General features: G+C 44.8%; 2 protein-coding genes and 1 pseudogene across 2 annotated transcripts; 2 read left to right on the forward strand and 1 right to left on the reverse strand.

Moving 5' to 3' along the window:
* Positions 1-5,236: 5,236 nt before the first annotated feature.
* On the forward strand, positions 5,237-6,149 carry LOC123825940 (olfactory receptor 5-like). Its single transcript, XM_045849577.1, is given in 2 exon segments — positions 5,237-5,493; positions 5,495-6,149. Coding segments are annotated over 2 exon segments (912 nt in total).
* A 3,161-nt stretch (positions 6,150-9,310) lies between these two features.
* Positions 9,311-10,318, reverse strand: LOC123825949 (annotated as a pseudogene).
* A 12,952-nt stretch (positions 10,319-23,270) lies between these two features.
* LOC123825953 (olfactory receptor 5A2-like) lies at positions 23,271-24,197 on the forward strand. The gene has a single exon (XM_045849601.1). The coding sequence runs from the start codon at positions 23,271-23,273 to the stop codon at positions 24,195-24,197; it is 927 nt and encodes a 308-aa protein (XP_045705557.1).

Genomic DNA, 24,197 nt, shown 5'->3' on the forward strand with positions numbered 1-24,197 from the left:
GAATATACTGCAGGGGCGGGGTGGGGTGTTGGTGAAGTGTGAGGCGGGTCTGGTGGGAAGTCCCGCTCAGGACCAAGGACAGTTCCTTGCAGGCGGGCGTCACCTCCAGATCTCCTCTTCTAGTGACGACTGAGGCATCTGACTCCGTTCCTGAAAATTCTGTCCTGGAGCACATGCTCAGGTCATCCAGTCACTGACTGGACATCCAAAGGAATAGAGGAGTCCAGCTGTATCCACTCAGAGAGACCCATCTTACTCAAGCTATTCAGGTAAGACGACTGGATAGCTCGTTTTGGGGGTTAAAGGGAAAGGACTTCTAAAATGGCTTGGTCTCTATTCAACTTAAAAATAAATAAATAAATAGAAGCAAAAACATAACTTTGCTTGATTTCACACAAGCAGGCAGGAGAGGATTTGGCTTTGGAGTCTAAGTCCATGGGATTCTCAAATCTGAATTCTTCTACCAGGAAGGATGGGCTGTGTTGGGAGCAGAAAACCAGGGCTGGAGTTCCCAAGTACCTGAGTGACTTTGGTCAAACTGTGCTCTCACCTTCATGTCTGTGCTGATGCCATTCATTCCTCCTGGGCTGCCATCACTCTGCACATATTCTAAATTTTGAACTTCTACTAATCCTTCAAGGTTGACTGTGGGAGTGTGGTGTGGGCTGGGTGGAGGGGAGCAAAGGGGGGGAAACTGGGACAACTCTAATAGAATAAACAAGAATAACATTTTAAACAAGGGGTAAAAAGGTTCAGTTCAAATGTCAGATCCTGCATGAGGTTCCCCCAGTCCTTCCTTCTCAAGCAAACCCTCCTCTTCAAACCCCTACCCTGCCTTGTTGCTTACATGTCTCCCTTCTCTGTTGGAAAGGGCTGGATTAATATGCCAGCACTGAAGTCACTTGTTAGTCAAGCCAAAGTATCACTTCATTGTACAGATTCGGACATGTGCAACTGCTTCCACACAGAGAGGCAACAAAGTCTAGAAAAAGGACCATTTGCTTCAGAATCAGATAGACCCAGGTGTGGCTGCCCCTCTCTGTGTGACTTAGACAAGGTTCTTCTCCCCTCTCAGTTTTAGTTCTTCTTCTGAAAAATGCAGAGAATAACATGTCACTGACAGGTAGTTCCAACCTGTGTTAAGGGAACAATGTCCATATCATAAACACATACCTGTGTTTGTAGGACATACTGCCTAATAATACCAGCTAATATTTATTGTTTACCATGAGCTGGAAACTTGGAACATGGCAACCCACTAAGTCATCAAATAGTCCCCAACTTTCATATAAGAAAACTGAAGTTCTATGAGGACATGTAACTTGTCCAAAATCCGACAGCTATTCAGTGAAAGATCTTGTGTTCTGAGCCAGTTCTCTCTGACTCTTATTTAAATAGTGGAGTTATTGAGAATTTGAGATGAAGATAGTTACATCTATCTTTTTCTTAGAAAAGGCTATTGTGGGCCAGAAATGTTATGTAACATGTCCAAGTTTAGCGAATGAAAAAACATCAGGTGAGCCCTGGCTGGGCAGCCCCTGGTTGGAGCATGGTCCATGAAATACCAAGGTTCCAGGTTTGATACCCAGTCAGGGCACATACAAATGCAATCAATGAATGCATCAAAAAAATGCAACAACAAATGTCTCTCTCTCTCACTCTCTCTCAATAAATTTTTTAAAAACTTAAAAAGAAAGTATCAGATAGAATCCCTATATCTTTTCCATCTTCTTGTCCTGTCTGTGCCTAGCACAGTGTTCAGTACATAGTTCATGCTCAATAACTGATTATGGCATAAAAAATAAATCCTAAATAGTCTCTGTACACCCTGATTCTTGGCTACAAAATTACAAATAGGTCGTTGGGATTAAATTGATTGCTTCTTATGTGAGATAAGTGAGAAACACCTCTCAGTATCTAAAGTAAGTGGCTGAGACTTCACAGTAGAGTTAAATCTGACCCAGGGGCAAAGAGAGGAATTAGGAACAGACTCGGGAGCAGAGGGGAAGTGGGTCATCAAAGAGAAGAGTCAGATGAGGGAAGGGAAATGCCAAGGGAAGAGGGCAGTTGAGGAGTTCTTGCTTGGAATCAAGGGGAGCCCCCACCAGCCAGCACTACAGCTGCTGGGCTGTCCTCGTGTTCAGAACCACGCACAGCTGGCTCTCCCTGGGACTCTGTCCCCAGGGCTGAGGTGCTGGGCTTGTTTCAGGACCAGGGACAGCTCCAAACACTACTACTTGACCCAACAGGTCCGAGTTGAGCCTTAAATACCTCCAGATGTCACTTAATCTTCTCTGAGGTTAGATGAGTCTTCAGGCAGCAGCAACCCACCCCCCCCCCCACACACACACACCAAGGACATGATTCGCCAACAACGCCAATCTCATGAAAAGTGCTCATAGAACTGAGTTGAAAAATATCAGGCTTCTCACTTTGAACTTTTAGCCTCTGGAACCCTCGGGTTTTGGTCTTTAATAATAAGAAAAATGACACATTTCAGGGTTTTGAAAATGAATGAAATGTTTTATTAAAAGGACCCACCCTGGATATAGATATATACAATAAATGTATATATCTCCATCTTCATGGTAAGAAATATTGGGAGGGGGAATACAGTCTTCTGTAGAATAAATCAGGAATGAAACTTCCATTGGCTTTTCTAGGAAATATCCCCAACTGACTTTCTTAGTTAATAAATGGTGGTTAAATTCAATTCTTGATAGCACATCCATAGAGAAACCCCAGAATAGGGAGATAAGGATTTTACTCTACTTCAGGATACCCGGAGAATCACTCTAGTTCACTGTGGAGATGTGTTTTTAAATGACACCTATAAACAAACTGACCCAAGTCTATCAAAACTAATAACTCATTCATCTAGAACTTCCCCTTCATTTTCATGTAATTCTCACAATGTCTCACGGGAGCCAACATCATTCTCCCCATTTCACAGACGAAAACCAAACAAACAAAGACTTGAATAAATCAAGCAATGTGGTAAAGATTGCAATAGGCAGATTGCAAATCAGCAACCATCAGAGAATGTAGGGAAGGCCAGCTAGGAAGAGTCCCAGTGCTCCCAGCCAACACCCTCTACTGCTTTTCCCTTTTTCATCTTCTTCTCTTCTTTCTGTTTCTTCTCCTTCTCTTCCTCCTTTTTCTCCTTTTCTTGTACATCCTCCTCCTCCTCTTCCTCCTTCTCCCTCTTATGAACATTGGTGGTATATTCACTAACAGTCTTTTTTTCTTATGAGTTCTTTCTTTTAACATAATAGTGTAAGAAATAGTACATAGACAATTTTATAGGTTACTTTAAATACACTTAATATTGACAGTTTATATTAGACAATGTCGTGGTAGATTGAATTATTTAAACCAATCTTCTATTGTTGGCTATTTGTAGTGTTTATTTTTTTAAGATTTTATTTATTAATTTTTTTAGACAGAGGGGCAGGGAAGGAGAAAGAGAGGTAGAAAAACATTGATGTGAGAGATAAACCTCAGTGAATTGCCTTTTGCACACCCCTAAACTGGGAACCTGGCCTGCAACTCAAACATGGGTCCTGACCAGGGATTGAACTGGCAACCTTTTGGTTTCAGGATGATTTCCAACCCACTGAGCCACACCAGCCAGGGTTCCCCTACTCTTTCTTGCTGCATATATTAAGATCAGTGTTGCCTGGCCATCCAGCTTTGATCTGCCATGGCTTAAAGAACATGTACTATATGCTGGGCAGTGGTGTGCTTTTCTCACTAGGTGTCAGGGATGCAGTTCTGAGTCACACAGACCCAGCCCTTCTACCTAGGCTTACAACTCAGTTGGACAGACACTGAATCACTTAACAAACACACAAACAATTGAAAACAATAAGGATCACTCTGAAAGGCCTCTGAGAGGGGATGAGGGGGATAGAGAGCAAGGACAGGGTTTGATAAAGGATGCACAGGGAGCCTTATCTGAAGATAATACATTGAAAAAATGCATGCCAAGGATGGTGAAGATTCCCAGGAATAATGAAGGAGAACCAGGGGTGAAGTGTTCCAGGCAGAAGAAACTTTATGTAGGAATTCTTTAAGGTGTGGAGGGCCTTGGAGCATTTGAGGAAGTGAAAGGGTGCCCATGGGGCTTCAGTAGATGGGAGATCAGGACTTACGATGTGCTCTAAGCCTAGAGCAACAAGCAGGGATCCAAAAATTGAGGGACTCTGAGGCCATGATAAGGAACATGATGCTGATTGTGATAATAACTGAGAAATCTGTCAGGTTTAAACAGGAGAGTGACCCCATATGATGTACAATTTTTTAAGAGATTTTATTTATTTATTTTAGTGAGAGAAGAGAGGAAAGAGTAAGAGGAGAGAAACGTGGATGTGTGTGAGAGATACATCAATAGGTTGCCTCTCACATGTCCCCAACTGGGGACCTGGCCTGCAACCCAGGCATGTACCCTGACTTGGAATCAAACTGCCGACCTTTAGGTTTGCAGGCCTGTGCTCAATGAACTGAGCCATGTGAGCCAGAGCCCACCTACATTTTTAAAAAAATCTTCACCCAAGATATGTTTTCATTGATTTTGAGAGAGAGAGAGAGAGAGAGAGAGAGAGAGACTTGATGTGAGAGAGGAACTTTGATCAGTTGCCTCCTGTACGAGACCCAACCAGGAATTGAACCCACAGCTTAGGCATGTGTGCTGACTGGGAATTGAATTCACAGCCTTTTGGTGTACAGGGTTATGCTCTACCCAACTGAGCCATCCAGCCAGAGATGATCTATGATTTTTTTATCCTCACCTGAAAGTATGTTGTATTGATTTTTAGAGAGAGATAGAGGCAGAGACAGAGACAGAGACAGAGACAGAGACAGAGAGAGATGCGAGAGAAACTTTGACCAGTTGTTTCCTGTATGAGCCCCAACTGGGAATTGAACCCCTACAACTTAGGGATGTGTGCTTACTGGGAATCCCACCCATGACCTTTTGGTGTACAGGACAATGCTCTAACCAACTGAGCTACCCAGCCAGGGCTATGTTCAATTACTTTGCAAGACCCCACTTGCTGCTACATGGATAAGGACTGTGGAAGGCAAGACTGGAAGCAGAGGAACCAGGCAAGGTTATTTCATTGACTCAGGTGAAACAATGGCTGGATCTAGGGTGAGCAAGGTGTAGAGAGATAGATTTGCATATTTTATGGACATATTTTGTTCTCAGATGGGGAGCCCTCAGGAGCTGGGAAACATGACCAGAGTACAAGAGTTTATCTTGCTGGGTTTGTCCACAAGGCCAGAGGTAAGGGATGTCCTGTTTGCTGTCTTCCTGACTCTCTACCTGGTGACCCTGCTGGAGAACAGCCTCATCATCCATCTCATCCTCACTCACAGTGAGCTCCACAAGCCCATGTACTTCTTCCTGGGCAACCTGAGCTGCCTGGAGGTAAGCTATGTGTCAGTGACCATGCCCAGCCTGCTTGTGGGGCTGTGGGCTGGACCCAGCCCCCATGTCCTTCACAGCCTGCATGACCCAACTGTTCTTCTTCATCTCCCTCATCTGTACCGAGTGCACCCTCCTGGCCTCTATGGCCTATGATCGCTATGTTGCCATCTGCCACCCACTCCACTACCCACTGCTCATGAGGCCCCAGGTCTGCCTGTCCTTGTCCTTGTCCTCATGGCTTGGTGGGCTGCTGGTCTCAGTGGTCAAGACCTCATGTATCGCTAGCCTGTCCTACTGTGGCCCCAATGTCATCAACCACTTCTTCTGTGATGTCTCCCCTCTGCTCAACTTGTCCTGCACCCATGTGGCCCTGACAGAACTGGTGGACTTCATCTCTGCCATCATCATCCTCTGGGGTTCCCTCCTTGTGGCCATGGCCTCCTATGTGGCCATTGGTAGGGCCATGCTGAGTATGCCATCGGCTGCTGCCCGCCGAAAAGCCTTCTCCACCTGTGCGTCCCACCTGGTGGTGGTGGGGATTTTCTACTCAGCCACTCTCTTCATCTATGCCCGTCCCAGCCGCATGGAAGCTGTAGATCTAAACAAGATTCTGTCTGTCATCTACACTGTGGTCACACCCATATGCAACCCTGTCATCTACTGTCTGCGGAACAAGGCAGTGCAGGCGGCTCTCCACAAAACCCTGCACTGGTCCTGAGGCTGACCAGGACATATGGGCGTGGTGGAGCTCTCACACTATCAATACTTTATGTTTGTATGGAGATAGAATCCACACACCATGTATTTTACTCTTTGCAAATGTATAGTTCTTGAGTATATTCACAAAGTTGTGTGATTGTCTCCGCTATCAAATTCTGCATTTTCACTACCAGGAAAAACTCATACCCAGTAGAATGTTTTCTTAATCCCCTGCCCCCAAGTTCTCAAAACCCACTAATATTTCTGTTTCTATGGATCTGCCTGTGTTGGATATTTCCCATAAATGGAATTATATCACATTTGGACTTTTGTGTGGCATCTTTCATTTAACATAATATTTCCAAGGTTTGTGCAGGAGGTAGCATGTGGGTGTCAGTATGTTGCTCATTTCTATAGTTGAATAATATTCTGTTTTATGTATATACCATGTTCTGTTTACCTACTCATCAGTGGATGAATATCTGCATTTTTTCCAGTTTTTAATCTGCTAGGAATAATGCATGAGAATGAACGACATGTTGTAAGACACTACATTTTAGGAGGGTTTGTTTCACAATATTCCTGTGGCCACAGCTGACTGATACACTGTAGTTGGCCCAAATTGGTTTGTTTGTTCACCATCACCAAATAATTGTGATCAAGGATCAGGGCTGGGCTATGGGAGCATCTATGAGTCCCAGGCTGGCTGGCACACCCAGGGCAGAGGAGCCTTGGGAGAGAGAAGGAAAGAATGAACAAGAGAATAGAGTCCATCTTGCCCTGTCCTTCAGCACATGCAGGACCTCCTTGAATCCCCCCACCGTGAACCTAGGTGGAATCTAAAGGCCCCTCCAAGGCCCAGCAGCTTCCAGCTTGCCCTGCCCTGTTCCTTGTGTGACCTCATCTCCACTGAGCTGCAGGCACAAGAGCTTGCTCTGCTTCAGGGTCTTTGCATTGCCCATTCTCTCCCCTAGAAATGTTTTTCCCTGGATGTTCATGTCACTTTTTAAAAATTCTTCACCTGAGTCCTGGCTGGCGTAGCTCAGTGGATTAAGCGCGGGCTGCAAACCAAAGCATCGTAGGTTCGATTTCCAGTCAGGGCACATGCCTGGGTTGCAGATCACGGCCCCCAACAACCACACATTGATGTTTCTCTCTCTCTCTCTCTTTCTCCCTCCCTTCCCTCTCTAAAAATAAATAAATAAAATCTTAAAAAAAATTCTTCACTTGAGAATATGTGAATATGTTTATTGATATGAGAGATGAAGAAGAAGAAGAAGAAGAAGAAGAAGAGGAAGAGGAGGAGGAGGAGGAGGAAAGAGAGAGAGAGAGAGAGACAGAGAGAGAGAGAGACAGAGAGAGAGAGAGAGAAACATTGACTGCTTGCTTCCTGCATACACTCTGACCAGGAACCAAACTCCCAACCTTTTGGTGCACAGGTGACACTCCAGCTAACTGAGCCTTCCTGCCAGAGCCGCTGTTTCCATTTGACAAGGTCCTGGGTGGGCTGTTGTTTAACTACCTCTCTGTCCCCCTCTCCTGCTGATCTTCCTCAATGAGCCCAACCTCAAAGATCTCTGCATTTTCTGTCACGCCTGCCACATCCTCACCCCAGGGCCTTTTTGTTTGCAAATCCCATCCATGCAGCTGTTGGTGTTGTTGGGCCTTTCTCACCCTCTAGGTCTCCATTCAAATATCTCATTTCAGGGTTCTTGCCACTGGTGCAAGAAATAACACAACCAGCTACCTCTCCACTACCTCCAGTGTCTGGAATGGAATTTAGTGTTCGCTCAATAAGGTCTATTTTCCTTACAGACTAAACACTAGGGAATGTCCTGCACAGTTCATTTTCCATTATGTGGTTGCATAGCTTCTCTCTCACATGAGTTGCTGTAAAGAATCAGTGAGGCACCCTGGCTGTGTGGCTAAGTGGGTTGGACACATCTTGCCAACCGAAAGGTTGCAGGTTCAATTCCCAGTTAGGGCATATGCCTGGGTTGCAGGTTCAGTTCTGGGCATACACAAGAGGTGACTGATAGATGTTTCTCTCTCACATCAGTGTTTGTCTCCTTCTCTTTCTGCCTCCCTTTCTCTAAACAAACAAACAAACAAACAAACAATTTTTACAAAAGTATCCATGAAGTAATACATGGAATCTCTTAGCATTGGGGTGGGTGCATGCAGGTACTCAGTAAGTGTGGGTGAATGTGTTGTGGGCACCAATCAGCATTTGTTCAATGATCCCAGAAGCCCCAATACTATTACATGCAAGATGAAGCTTAAAAATACATCACCATGGCCATCAAGTCCCACCAAGGTATAACTCCCACATTTGTTCATTCATTCCAGCCACAGTGCATCCATAGCACCAGGCGCTATCACAGGCCCTGAGTTGGGGTTTGGGGATTTGGCAAAGTCAGAGCTGTTCCCTACCCTCACGATGCCAGAGGAGCAGAGAGATGACATCCTTAGAAAAGGGACATGAAGATTTTTCTAGAATGCCATCCCAACCCTGTCTAGCTCCTGGGAGATGCTCTGTCAACACTTACTGCAAATGTTAACCTCTGTGTTGCTGACAATTTTATCCCCAGCACCGACACCATGTCTGGCCTATACTAGGTACTGCATGAATATTTACTGATGGCTGAACATCTATCTTGTACATAGTCACATTCCCCTAGATCAGTGTCTGGCACACACAGTAGTCACTCGAAATATTTGTTGAATGACTAAAGAGATGCTGTGCTCTCAGTTCTCAACACTCCCCTTCACTTAAAGGCGTTCTTCTTCTTTTTTTTTTTAAAGACATTTATTCAGCATCATGATCACACTATTACATTTAGCAATCAACAGCATGGGTGCAAAAAGAAGCTACATTAAAAACCCTTTGTTGGAACACTTTACATTTTCCACAGAACAGAAACTAAAATAACCTGGTATGCAATTAGTCACAAATACAGTTCTTGAGTTTTTTGCCCATTTGCATGAGTATTGTCTAAAACATGTCTTCTTTGTAGCAGCTAGGCCCTGCCACCACTGTGCTTGGCTGACTTCACAAATCTATTGTAACCTGTAGCTTCTCTGTCACTTCTCTAGCTCTCCTCTCCTGCTAAGCTTTGTTTCCTGGCAGTAATTAAAACCTTCTGTCACTGCCATAGCCACCTTAGGTCTGGCAAAGTATTAGCCTCCACCACCATAGGGGCCAGAGCTTCTGCCTCCAAAGTTTCCTCCTTTCATGGACCCAAAATTTGAAGATTGATTGTTGGAATTGCCCAAATCACTGTAGCTTCTGCCACCTCCAAAATTGCTTCCACTACCACCAGCAAAGCCATCTCTGCCTCCTTCATGGTTATAGCTTTCATAGCTGACACTCCCCATAGCCACTGCCCTGGTTTCCATAAAACTGTCCACCACTTCCATAGCCTCTGCTTTCTCCAGAGTAGCCAGGGTCACCTCCTCCATAACCGCCATCATTACCAAATCCACTATAGCCATCTCCGCTGCCACCCTATCCACCACCACCACAGCTACCACTAAAGCCACCTCAACCACTGAAGTTTCCTCTATAACCAAAGTTGTCATTCCCATCAAAACCACCTCCATGACCTCCTTGGCTGGATGGAGCCCTAGCCATCTCTTGCTTAGATAGGGATTTCCTTACTTCACTGTTGTGGCCATTTATGGTATGGTATTTCTGAAAAACAATCTTGTCTACAGAGTCACGGTCATCAAAGGTTACAAAAGCGAAGCCTCTCTTTTTGCCACTGCCTCCGTCAGTCATGATTTCAATCCCTTCAATTTTCCCATACGGTTCAAAATCATCTCTTAGGTGATGTTCTTCAGTGTCTTCTTTAATACCACTGACAAAAATCTTTTTCACAGTTAAGCAGGCACCCAGTCTTTAAGAATCTTCTCTTGAGACAGCCCTCTTGGTTCCACAACTCTTCTATCCACTTTGTGTGGCCTTGCATCCATGGCTGCATCCACTTCCTCCACAGTGGCATGTGCAACAAACCCAAAGCCTCTGGAGCACTTGGTGTTTGGATCTCTCATCACCGCATAGTCTGTGAGCATTCCCCATTGATCAAAATGGCTCCTTAGACTCTCATCTGTTGTTTCAAAGCTCAAACCTCTGATAAAGAGCTTCTGTAGCTATTCTGGCTTTTTGGTAAACTCTAACTTAGACATGATGACTTCAAGAGAGGGAAGTTCAATGATGCTTGCTCAGAGGTGTCCATTGGCAGGAAAGCAAGGAATTCTTTTTAAAAAATTGATTAGAGAGAGAGAGAGACATAAAGGGAGAAATTCATTTGTTTTTCCACGCATTCATGTATTCATTGGTTGATTCTTGTATGTGCCTTGACTGGAGATTGAACCTGCAAGCTTTTGGTGTCCCAGACAATGCTCCAAACAACTGAGCCACCTGGACAGGGCTCAGCCTTACTTTTTCATCTGTAAGTAGATGATATTAAAAATAAATAAATAAGAATCACTAAGTCTTGGGACTGTGGAAGAAGAGAATTAAGTTCAGACAATACACGTGTTACTCAAAGTCAGGAGGAGACAGGGACTTTTAAACGGAATTGCTTTCCCACACTCACAATGCTGGTGAACAGGAGAGATTCAGTCTGCCAAGTTCACAGTCCCAATTCCTAAAGTTGTGGATGCAACAAACATCCACTCTACACCCCTATCAGTGGTCCTGCATTGGGCCATCTCCATGACAACCACCCTGACACACACCCATCACATAAAGAATGTTACCAGCTCCTAAGGGGCCCCTCCAGTTCTGTGCTGGCCAGCCCTGCCCCTGCAATTCCCACCAGAGCAGTGTGACGGAATTCTCTGTAGGAAACAGAGGGGTGACTGGAGTTCTGCTGAGAAACACAGATGTAGCTCCTACATTCCAGGCTGGATACTGTCTTTCACCTGGTGGACACATGTCAAGTTAAAAAAAATATTTTTTTGCCTGGCTGGTATAGTTCAGTGGATTGAGCGAGTGCCTGTGAACCAAAGGGTCGCTGGTTCAATTCCCAGTCAGGGCACATGCCTTGGTTGTGGGCTAGTTCCCTAGTTGGGGGTGCATGAGAGGCAACCAGGCATTGCTGTTTCTCTCCCTCTCTCCAAAAATAAATAAAATCTTTTAAAAAAATCTTAAATTCTCACCCAAGGATATGTCTATTGGTTTTAGAGATAGAGGAGGGGGTGTGGAGAGAGAGAGAGAAACTTCAGTGTGAAAGAGAAACATCACTGTGAGAGAGAAGCATCGACTGGTTGCCTCCCATACATGCCCTGACCAGAAATGAAACCCACAACATTTTGGTGCATGGGATGATGCTCCAACCAACTGAGCCGCCTGCCCAGAGCTCCTGATGGACAGTTTAGATTCCTCTCCTATTACCTGAACCAACAAAGGTCTCCATCACCTTTCTAGGGACCCATATCTGCCTCTGTTCTTCTGAAAATTTCTCCCTAGTCTCATTCATTCAGCTGATATTTACTGAGCACCTTTTCTAATCCCAAGATTGTGCTAGGACAGCCTTGACTAGTGTTGCTCAGTGGTTTGAGTGGCAGCCTGTGAACTGAAAGGTTGCTGATTCAATTCCCAGTCAGGGCACATGCCTGTAGGTTGCAGGTTTGATCTCCAGTTGGGGTGCATGGGAGAGGCAGCTGATCAAGGTGTCTCTTGCACATGGGTGTTTCTCTCCCTCTCTTTCTCCCTCCATTCTCCTATCTCTAAAAAATAAATAAATTATTAAAAAAAAAACTTTGTGCTAGAACAGGAGGCAACTCAGCAGGATCAACTTTGCTGATGGAGTCCACAGACGTTGCTGGTGGAATAGGTATGAGGGATAAGGGGTGCAATGAAGGGTCACCTGTAGATGTTTGGCCTGAGCCATGGGATGATGTCATTTACTGAGATGGCCAAGTTTTGGGTGGGGTGGAATGGGGAGAATGAGGGTTCAGCTTGCACACAAGTAGGAAAGGTCTCTGAGACCCCCAGATGGATTGCACTAAACACAGCTGTACTTACAGGTTGGAGACTGGATGAAAGCTCAGGATGGGGATAAACACTAAAGCATTTTTGACATAGAGACACTTTTCAAGGGCAACAATTGCATGAGCTTGCTCAGGAAGACAATGTTGGTCTAACCTCTCCAAGTTTCTCTCCTGCTCTGTCAGTGGAGGAGGGTATAGGAAGGGCTCCCCTTAACTGGGCTTTCGCTGCCTCATGTAGTGTCATTATTATCATCCTCATTTTCCTTTAATCCTCACTTGAGGATATGTTTATTAATTTTAGAGAGAGAGAAGGGGGAGAGAAAGAGGCTTTGATTTGTTGTCTCACTTATTGATACATTTATTGGTTGATCCTTATATGTGCCCTGACTGGGGATCAAACCCACAGCCTTGGTATATCAGGACAATGCTCTAAGCAACTGAAGTACTGGCCAGGGTTTGATTCAGGTCAGGGCACATACCTAGGTTTCAGGGCACATATGGGAGATAATTCATTGATGTTTCTCTTTCACATCAATGTTTTTCTTTTTCTCTCTCTCTTCTTTCCTCACTCTCTAAAATCAATCAACATATCCTCAGGTGAGGATTAAAGAAAATATTTGATCCACCTGCATGCTGTCCCTTGAGACATCAAATTCATAGGGACAGAAAGCAGATGGTGGGATGTAGGTGGAGTTAATGTTAAATGGGGACAGAGTTTCAGTTTTACAAGATGAAAAACTTCTGGAGATGATGGTGGTGATGGTAGTAGCACAACAATGTGAATGTACTTGTATTTTATTTTTTAAAAGATTTTATTTATTTATTTTTAGAGGGGGGAAGGGAGGGAGGAAAAGAAGGAGAGAAACATCAATGTATGGTTATCTCTTGGGGGCTCCTCACCAGGAACCTGGCCTGCAACCCAGGCATGTGCCCTGACTGGGAATCGAACTGGCGAGCCTTTGATTTTCAGGCCAGCATGCAATCCACTGAGTCACACCAGCCAGGGTGCAATGTAAATGTACTTAATGCCACTGAACTGTGAACTTAAAATTATCTAAGATGGTAAATATGCTATGTGCGTTTTACCCCGATTTAATAAAATAAAAAAATTAAATATATTTGAAATAGAAAGAGAGCATTTCCCAGAAACCAATCTCTACTTTCAGGGTTTACCATTTAGCTTCTATCCTTCAGGTTTTTGTTATGTATACAAAATGTTTTATGGGATTTGACTCCTCCCATAATTTCATATAAGACTTTAGAATCAGAGAAAAATTAGGGCTATGGAAATTTACCTGCATTACTCTTGCATTATTACCTGCATGGATCCTCCCTTTGAAGGGGAGGCAGGGAGGAAAGAGAGGGAGGGAGGGGAGATAGACTGGGGAAGAAGGAAGGAAGGAAGGAAAGAAGGAAGGAAGGGAGGACAGAAGGGGAGGAAGGGAGGGAGGGAGGATCGTTTTACAGTTCTGGTGTAGGTGAGCCACTACTCTTCCTTTTCAGAGCAGCACAAGTGAAGCTCAGAAGAGAGTGAGTCTCTGCCCCAGGCCCAGCTGTCTTCTTCCCCATCCACACTCCCACCACCATGTTCTTCAGTAAGGTTATCCTCAGATGGTAGATGAGGCAGGAAACAGCAACCAAGACAGCTTCAGTGGCTCACAGAACAAAATGAATGGGGTGGGGCGGTGGCATCCACAGCTCCTGCCCCCAGTCAGATCCTCAGAAGAACCATTCTTTTCTCCCTGAATAACCAAAGAATGCTCTGGTCCAAAGGAGGACAAAGACAAAATCATGACTCCCAGTGTGTCCACATCTCAGTGTCTTGGCTTCAGCCAGGGACCTTGGGGCTGTTCTTCTGGAAGACCTCCGAATCAGGGCTCATTATCTACCCTCTGTGCCCCTCACATCAGTAAGGAGATGGCCCTTGCATTCTGTCCACACCTGCCTTTCATGACACAGGCATTGAGGAGTCAACTTTCCACCATGGAAGACATATCTATGCTTCATGTTGACAAGGGCATGAATAAGCAGGTCCTCACTTATTCTCCTGGTGGAAGCACCAGTGATGGGCCAGCTGGCAGAACCAAGCTAAAATTAAAACATGCCTTCCCTTATGCATGTCTTATAAGTGTCCACTTAGTTTTCATAATAATACAGTGGGCTGAGCCCTGGCCAGCTAGCTCAGTTGGTTAGAGTATCATCCCAATAGAGCAAGGTTGTGGATTCAATCCCTGGTCAGGGCACATACAAGAAATGACTGATGAATGTATAAATAAGTGGGACAACAAAGCAATGTTTCTTTCTCTCTCTCAAATCAAATCTATAAACACAATAAAAAAATACTGTGAGCCAATCCTCATGATCCTCATCATCCCCGTTTTACAGATGAGGAAAATCAAGTAAGTCATAGAGGGGATAAGTCATTAATCCAATGCCACATAGCCAGTAAAAAAACAAAAACAAAAACAGGATTTGGACTCATGCAGTCTTCCTCCAGGGAACACACACCCATTGCATTCCATACACCTCTTGAAACAACACTGAATTTACCATCTCTTAGGGGTGCCAGGTGAAATACAAAACACCTAACTATGTTTAAATTTCATAGAAACAAACTTTCTTTAAAGTATAATTATACAAAGAATTTTTAACATTAAGTATGTCCCAAACAATTCATGGGCCCTACTTACACTTTTTAAAAGTTCATTTATCTAAAACTTCTGTTTAACTGGGTATCCTGCACTTTTATTTGCTAAAGCTGGCAATGCTACTACCTCATACAACAAAATGACTACACATGGGTAGTTCCAGAACTGGTAAATCCAATGTATCAATGATACCAGTGCTTCAAATTTACTTTTCTGTGAGTCTCTAGGTTTCCCCCTCATGGTTACAAAATGGCTGCCAGTGCCCCATCCTCACCACATCCAAAAGCATCAGGTAAGAAGAAAAGGGAAGAAGGGGTAGAATAAAGGATGTAGTTTCTCCTGGTTGGTTCTTTCTTTCTTTTTTAAAAGTCCTTATCTGAGGATACACTTCTTGATTTTAGAGTGAGAGGAAGGGGGAGAGAAAGAGAGAGAAATATCAGTGTGACAGAGAAACATCAATCAGTTGCCTTCCCTATGTGCCCCAACTGGGGATCAAACCTACAATCTTTTTGGTATATGGCACAAGGCTCCAACCTGCATTCCCACCAATAATGCATGAGGGTTGCCTTTTCTCCACATCCTTGCCAACACTTGTTTATTGATATATTGATAATAGCCATGGTGTGAGGTGGTGTACTATTGCTCTTATTTTTATTTTTTAAAATATTTTATTTATTTTTAGAGAGAAGGGAAAGGAGGGAGAAAGAGAGGATGAGAAACATGGTCATGTGTGAGAGAAACAGATTGATTGGTTGCCTCTTGCACACCTCACCTGGGGACCTGGCCTGCAACCCAGGCATGTGCCCTGACTGGGAATCGAACCAGTGACCTTTTGGTTCACAGGCTGACACTCAATCCACTGAGGGGCACGTATACTATTGCTTTTAAATACCTTAATCTGTAAGGATTCCCCTCTGCAAAATTTACTTATAATTTGTTTGCTGAAGAAATGGTAGGACTCTTGCTGTCTTAATAGCATAGTGATTAAGTGCATGAGTTCACAAAGTAAAATAACCTCGTTCATTTTTTAGTAAACTCACCATGTAGGTAACATACAAAAAAGTACATGAACCATAATTGTGCAGCTTGATGAATCTTCACAAATGAACATACCCTTGTAACCAGCAACCAGATCAGGAAACAAATTTGCACCCCAGAGCCACCCCATACACACCACTAGACTCTACTCTCCTACAAAAGTAACTGTAATCTGGTCTTCTTACTACCATTGGTTAGTTTTGCCTATTTTAAACTTTCTATAAATGGAATCATAATATGAAGCAGGTGGACAGAGCATATTATCGTTCGTTCCACCCAGTATGTATTTATGGGGCATCTACTGAGTCAGACAAGGTTCTATTTGCTGGAGAGGCATCAGCGAACAAGTCAAAGTCTCTGGACCTTTTGCTCTGGTGGAGGGAGGTCAGTTATAAACCAGCAAATCAGTTTCCCAACCTCTACGCCATTGACATTGGGGCTGAATCCCTCTTTGCTGTGGGGAAGGGGCAGTCCTGCACATTGTAGGATTTTGGGCAGCATCCCTGCCTTCTACTCACCAAGAACAACTTGTTTTTCTAGTGGGACAACCAAAGATATTCCAAACATTACCAAGTGTCCCCTGGGGAGCAAAGTCACCCCTATTGAGAACCAGTGCAGTAAAGAAATACTGTTTTAGTCCTTCAGTCGTTCAACAAGTTTTCATTGAGTCTGATACATGCTGGGTGCTCTTCTCGGCACTGAAGATGGAAAGGAAAAACCAGACAGTCAACGCCCATCCTCACCCATGTGCCCATTTTAGGAAGAATAAATCACTTCCCAAATAGCCAAGCTACACACAGCCGGGCCTCTCTGGCTCAAGCGGAAAATTATTTTCCTCTCTGGCAACCCTCGCAGGTGTTTTCTCAGACCAAAGACACCTGTGGGAAGGAGGCACCTGCCAGGCTTCCTTGTTAATGAGTTCAACAAATCAAAAAGTTCCTTCAAGATTCCCAGGCCAGTCTTGATTGCCTGTTTCTAATGAGCTCAGAGCCCCAGTCCCCAGCGGCTATTGGAGGTCAGTGGAGGCCAATCATTCCAGTCCTGCTGGCACCTCCTGCAGCAGACCCCGGCCCCCCATCATCAGGCGGGGACCTCTCTTGGGTGCTGAGGCTGTTAGCAGAGTTCTCATCCTTGGGGAGCCACCAGGAGCTTCTGCTTAATGAGAAATTGGCATTAGTTGCATTTCTCGGTTCTTAATAAGTTCCTTTGTTTCTCTGTGGACATTAAACTTAATAGTCAGCCCAAGTAGCAATGCTAAAGATGGGTTCTCTCTAATTGCCATGATTTCCTGAGCAAAAATACCCAGCCCTGTGGCTTTAATTGACATTGATGTGCTGACCATGCCCCCAAATTTATACTCTAGCTGGGACCTCCCCCTGCCACCAATGCCCATCCTATGCATCCCCTTTGCTGTTTAGTTTCTCTAAAATTTCTAACAGCTATGTCTCAATTAACACAGTAAGTAGAACCTTGACGTTAGGTCCCCAAATCTGTTCTTCCTATAATTTCTCCCAGTTCAATAAATGGCATCACTGTTCCCCCAGCGACTCATACCAAAAGCCTGGAACTCACCCTGTCACCAGCACATGATGGTTAGAAGTATTGGGTCACGTGGCAGGGTTTAAATCCTGCTTTCCCCATTTACTTCCTCTGTGGCTTTGGACATAATTCTCTCTGTCTTGGTTTCCTTACCTGTAAACTGAGACTCTATTAGGACCTACCAGACAGGGTTATTCAGAGTTCCAAACCTGTGTGTACGTGTGTGTAAGCATTTATGTTTAGGATCATACATACCAGATGTAAGTGACAGTGCATGGCACAGAGTACACATGTTATTATTAGGCATTATATTACAATTATGTTATTGTATCATATTAAATTACTATATGGTTATGTTATGTATCATCATGTATTATATTACTATTATGTAGATATTACCATATTGTTATCATGTTATTGTTGTCTTATATTATATTACTCTTATTTCTTTAAAATTTTTTTTTTCATTGATATTAGAGAGAAGAAGAGAGAGAAACATCAACTTATTGTCCCACTTATTTATGCATTCACTGGTTGCTTATTGTTTGTGCCCTGACCTGGGATCAAACCCACAACCTTAGCATGTTGGGACAATGCTCTAACAAACTGAGCTACCCAGCCAGGGCATTATTATTTCTTCCACAGCCCACATGAAACCGTGGGCAAGAATTTTCTACTCCATCTTCACAACACATACATTTATAACCACCATCACCACCTGGACTGTTACTATGCTAGTCCAAGCCACCATCGTCCTTGATCAGACCCCAGCCAGACAACCTAGGCTCCCTGGTTTTACTGTTGCCCCCTTAAAGTTTAGTCTCTACACTGCAATTACAGTGGTATTTATTTTTTATTATTGATTTTAGAGTGGAAAGGGGGGAGAGAGAGAAACATCAATTTGTTTTTGCTCTTATTGATGCAATCATTGGTGGATTCTTGTATGTGGCCTGATGGGGGATCAAACCCACAACCTTGGCATATTGGGACAACACTCTAAGCAACTGAGCAACCCAACCAGGGCATGGTGGTCTTTCAAACACAGAATTCAGACAGTGTCCAGCTCTCATCCCAGCCCTACTTATCATGCTGACTCTCCAACCCACACTCTTCAGCATGGCCCACAGGAATCTCATGGTCTCCCCATTCCTTACCTCTCCTCATCTCTTGCTGCTCCTCACCTGCATTGAGCTCCAGTCACCTCAGGCCTTTCTTTCAGGTGCTCAACATGCCAAGTTCCTCCCAACCTTAAGAACTTTGCATATATTGTTCCCTCTGCTTCCACAGTCTCTCCTCAGTTCACTGTGTGGCTCATGCTGTCACTTCCTCATAATGCTGTCCTTGATCAGCCTGACTCAATAAGCCCCCTGGTATCTTTCTATGTTTCTCACCCTGCTTTATTGTTTGTCATCCACTTACCACCACCTGGAACATGAAAATATATTTATTTGTTTACTTATTTACTGTCTTATTTCCAACTAGGATATAATATCTATGATTTAAGCAATCTGGGATCTCTGGTTTACAGTGGCCCTTCAAAATTTTTTCAAAAATAGATGAATTGAATTTTAAAACTCAAGAATGAGCCCTGGCCAGGTAGTTCAGTTGGTTAGAACATCATCCCTATATGCCAAGGTTGCAGGTTCTATTCCCAGTTAGGGCACATACAAGAGTCAATCAGTGAATACATAAATAAGTGGAGCAACAAATTGATATTTTTTCTCTCTTTCTCAAATTAATAAAAATTTTAAAAAAGAACGTTCAATGTCATGAACTGTTGTGGCTTTTGATATAAGAAATATTTTGGTATTTCTAGAGAACACTCTAGAAAGTGGTCAGGAAGCGTGGCTGATACCTCACCTGTCAAAGAGTCTTGTTCTCAGAGCCTAGAGCCACCGTGGGACAGAAAGTCCCCAGAGAAGCCCTTAGATGAATTCACAAGAAGATGAGAGAGAAACGGCCAAGAGGGGATGGATGGCTCAGAGCCAATCCCACCTGAAGTCATCAATGCTGGCCCAGCCCCAAGGTCTTTCTTGTCCACAGCTTATAAGTGGGGATTCATCCTGAGTGAGGAATCCCAGCCTGGATCTCTATCACTCACCTCCATCCCTTGGAGATCCAGCCTTCCACCAGCCCCACTCAGTGAAGGTGGCTTCACCTGCTGCTGGTGGGAGTGGCCAGGAGGCTCAGCAAGGTAGGTCTTGCTGCTCAACCTTCTAGTGCCTCCCATCTCACACCTGGGGTGACTTGAGACAGCAGAGCAGCCATTAAAACCTGCAGAATCACCAGCCATATTTGAACTCCAGCATGGCCACTACTAGCTATGAGACCTTGGGAAAATTGCTTAACCTCTCTGTGCCTTGGTTTTTCTATTTGTGAAATGGAATGATAAAACAGTTCCTGCCTTCTCAGGTGGCTCAGTTGGGTGGAGCGTCGTCCTGTACAGCAAAAGTCTGCAGGTTCGATTTCTGGTCAGGGCACATACAGGAGACAACCAATTGATGTTTCTCACTCTCTCTCTCTCTCTCTTAGCCTTTCTCTCTCTCTCTTGCCTTTCCTCTCTCTAAAATCAGTAAGCATATCATTGGGTGAGGATTAAAAAAACAGTTCTTGCCTTCAAGGGCAGTTGGGAGGATTGCATGATATGCATGAAAAGCACCCAGGCTTTCAGAAAGTGAGGTTTAAATTTTGGAGATTGCTCTGCTGATGTGAAACAAAAACCTCAAGACTAAGTCAGTGCAGCACCCTCGGTGCTATTGGCATTTTGGGGTCAGATTACTTTGCTGAGGGGCTGCCCTGTACACCATTGAATATTCAGCAGCAGCCCCGGGCTCTGCCCACTGGAAGCCAGGAGCATCCTCCCTGGTTGTAACAATAAAAAATGTCTCCAGACACTGCCACATACCCCCCAGTAAGGACACAGTTACTGCCGGTTGAGAACCACTACTCTGAGTGAGCTCCCCATGAGTGGAGGCGTGTGCATGAGGCTATGAGACTACAGGGCAGCAGTACTTTGGGAGACAAATAGGCTTTGGGGATGAGGGAGTTCCTGAAATCTCATTCTACCCGCAAGGTGATACTTCTGTGTCCCACATCAACCAGGCTCATTTCTCCCAGGGCTGGTGGCTCCAATCTGGGGACTCTGCTCCTCTCCATTATTTCCAGTTATGATGTTTGGGGTATTAACTTACATCCAGGAAGTTCTGAGAAACTCAGAATCAGCCCTTTGGAGACAATGATAAAGGTGCACTGTGTTTTATGTGCCAGGCACTATTCTGAGGACTACATTTGATCCCACTTTCATTGTGGGAAGTATCATCGTTATTTCTGTGCATTATAGATAAAGAAACCAAATTGCAAACAAAACAGAGACAGACTCAGATACAGAGAACAGACTGACAGCTGTAGGAGGGAAGGGAGATGTGGGCTAGGTGGAAAAGGTGAAGGGATTAGGCAAAGCAAAGCAAAACAAAACAAAACTCATAGATGCAGACAACAGCAGGGTGGTTACCAGAGGGAAGGGAATGGTGCAGGTGGAAGAAGATAAAGAGGGGATAAATGGAGATAGAAGGAGACCTGGGGTGGTGAACACACAATACAGTATACAGATGATGTACTCTAGAATTGTTCCCCCGAAACCTATAAAATTTTATTTACCAACGTCACCCCAATAAACTGAATTAAAAACAAAAACTATAAAAGAAAAGAGAAGGAACCAAAGCCCAGAGAGGTTAAGTAACTTACCTGAGGTCACACAGCTAGTAAGTGGCAGGGCTGGGGTCTGAACCCAAGCAGCCTCTCTCCTAGTCTGTGCTGTAAACCATGACACAAACTGCTTCTTGGTTGTGTCAGTGCTGGTGAATTTGAAATTTATTTTCTTGTGACAGGATCCTGCCATCCAACAAAAGCTGAGCTGATAATCCAGTAACAGTTTAATAACAAACACGGGACTGCCTCCAGCTGAAGGAAAGGGGCTAGATCCCCGCCTGGCAAGGTCTCCATGTCTTGGTGGCCCCCGAAGACTCTGTGGAATTGGGTGGAAATGCCTTTGCAAGCCCCTGAGTTTGCAGGTGAGAAAGCTGAAACAAAGTGGTACAATAATAATAACTAAGAGCCCTGATCAGGTGGCTCAACTGATTGGACCATCATCCTGTACGTAAAAAGGTTGCAGGTTTGATCCCTAGCCAGGGCACATACCTAGGCTATGGGTTGGATTCCTGGTCAGGGCATGTATGGGAGGCAACCAATCAATGTTTCTTTCTCACATTGATGTTTCCCTTCTCTCTCTCTCTCTCTCTCTCTCTCCACCCCTTCCCCAAATCAATTTTAACAAACGGATATCCTCTGATGAGGATTAAAATAAATAAATAAATGCAAGGGCTTATCAGGTCAGTGCATAACATCAGTCCTTTCCAAGTAATGCACACATAAATGCCGTATTTCTTTTTTTAAAGTAAATTTGGAAAAACACGAATGAGATGAGAAAATATATGTAGAGAAGGCAAGATGAGTTGGCCAAGGTGTGCAGAATTTGATTTCCTGCAAGCTGTGTTCTGTTGGAACACCATAATTCTTGATGGTGGTAACAGATGTTGCCACATTTCTTTTCATCAGCTCTTTGCAGAACATCAGTATACATTTCATCTCCTTCCTGAGTGCAACATCTGGCAAGTTGGGGGGGAGGTGTTGTTGTCACTCCAGACACACATTAAAATAATTCATAGCCCTGGCCAGGTAGCTCAATTGATTAGAGCATCTTCCTGCTATGTCCATATTGTGGGTTTGATCCCTGGCCAGGGTACATACAAGAATCAACCAAGTGGAAGAACAAATGAATGTATCTCTCTCTCCCTCTGTATCTCTTTCTCACTTAAATCAATCAATAAAAAATTAAGTTAAAGTAATTCACAGCCCTGGTCTGTGTGGTTCACTTGGTTGGAGTGTCATCCTGTAAATCAAAAGGTCATGGGTTTGATTCCCGGTCAGGGTATGTGCCTAGGCTGCAGGTTTGGTCTCCAGTCAGAGCCCGTGCAAGAGGCAACCAATCAATGTTTCTCTCTCACATTGATGTTTCTCTCTCTCTCTCTCTCTCTTTCCCTTCCCCTCTCTCTAAAATCAATAAGCGTATCCTTGGGTGAGGATAAAAAAATAATAATTCCCAACTGCACAATTAGCAATGTTCATCCATTTACCCTGTGAAACCGTCTCACGTGGGTACTTGTGTGATGCTGAGGGAAACCAGGTTACAATGTCTGTTCCCCAGGATCTTGTGGGGGATGAGAAGGGGACAAAGGGCATTAGCTATGTGGCTGTGTTGCTTATTTCTTTTACTGCAACATGGGAAGGCTCCACCTCCTGAGGAGGAGCAGAATCTGGTGATACAAGCAAGAGGGCTGAGGAGGCAGGAGGCTATTTCATTGCCCAGGGCTGCTATTGTTAAAACAACACACATGTGCTTTCTTGCAGGTTCAGAAACCCAAAGTCCAAAAAAGGATCTCACAGAGCTGAAAACAAGGGGTTGGCTGGCTGCGTCTTTTCCTGGAGGGTCTGAGAGAAGCTGTTCCCTTGCCTTTAAAAAACTTACTGATTTTGGAGAGAGAGAAAGAGAGAGGGGGGGAAAGGAAGGGAGAGAGAGAGATGGAGAGAGAGAGATTGATTTGTTGTTCTACTTATTTATGCACTGAGTGGTTGAATCTTGTATGTGCCCTGGCTGGGTATTGAACCAGTAAACTTTTGGTGCATGGGAAGTTGCTCCAATGAATTTAGCCACCTGACCAGGGTGTGTATGTGTGTTTAATGAACAATATTTGAGCTTCCTTCCAGCCTCCACTCATCCAGCTTCTTCCCCACTTCCTCCCAGGTCTTAAATACTGTTGGTTCTTCTCATGCGCTGCTACCGGAGCACCCTCCAGAACATGACCAACCTCACAGCGGTATCTGTCTTCCTCCTCCGGGGCTTCTCAGCTGTCCCTGAGTTACAGCTGCTCAGTGTGGTCGCTTTCCTTTTCCTTTACGTGGCTGCAATTCTGGGAAATATCTCCATTGTGGCTGCTGTGACCCTTGATGCCCACCTGCACATGCCCATGTACTTCTTCCTCAAGCACCTTTCCCTGGTGGACATCTGCTCCCTGTCCACCACCCTGCCCCGGGCCCTCGTGGCTGCCATGCTGGGCTCTGGGGACATTTCCCTCCTTGCATGCGCTTCCCAACTCTTTGCCTTTGTCAGCCTTGGGTCCACGGAGTGTTTTCTCATCACGTCCATGGCTTACGATCGTTGTCTGGCCATCTACAGGCCCCTGGTATACAGGGTAGCTATGAGCCACAGGGCCTGCGTGTCCCTGGTGGCAGTGGCCTGGGTTGGCGGGCTCCTTTTCTCCACCTTCCACACAGCCAACACCTTCTCCCTACCTTTCTGTGGCCCCCTTGTGATTGACCACTTTTTCTGTGACATCCCTCCAATCATGCGCCTAGCCTGTGCCAATGCGGATGCCCACGAGGCTGCTGGATTTGCAGTCAGCGGCTGTGTCATCATGAGCTGCTTTGCCCTCACTGTCTTATCCTATGTCCGCATCCTGGCCACAGTTGCTCGGATCCGCTCCGTGGCTGGCCGCTGGAAGGCCTTCTCCACATGCTCTTCCCACCTGGCCACCGTGATGCTGTTTTATGGCACTGGCAGCTCTGCCTACATGCAGCCCAGTGCCCACTCCTCCCCACTACAAGCACGCCTGGCTGCTGTCTTCTACTCCATCCTCACCCCCACCCTGAACCCACTCATCTACAGCCTGAGGAACAAGGACATGCAGGGGGCCCTGCGGAAGCTCTACCTGCAGGTGCCATTCTAG

This window comes from Phyllostomus hastatus, unplaced genomic scaffold, assembly GCF_019186645.2.
Source record: "Phyllostomus hastatus isolate PE091 unplaced genomic scaffold, TTU_PhHast_1.1 phas_contig_133, whole genome shotgun sequence".
NCBI lineage: Eukaryota > Metazoa > Chordata > Mammalia > Chiroptera > Phyllostomidae > Phyllostomus > Phyllostomus hastatus.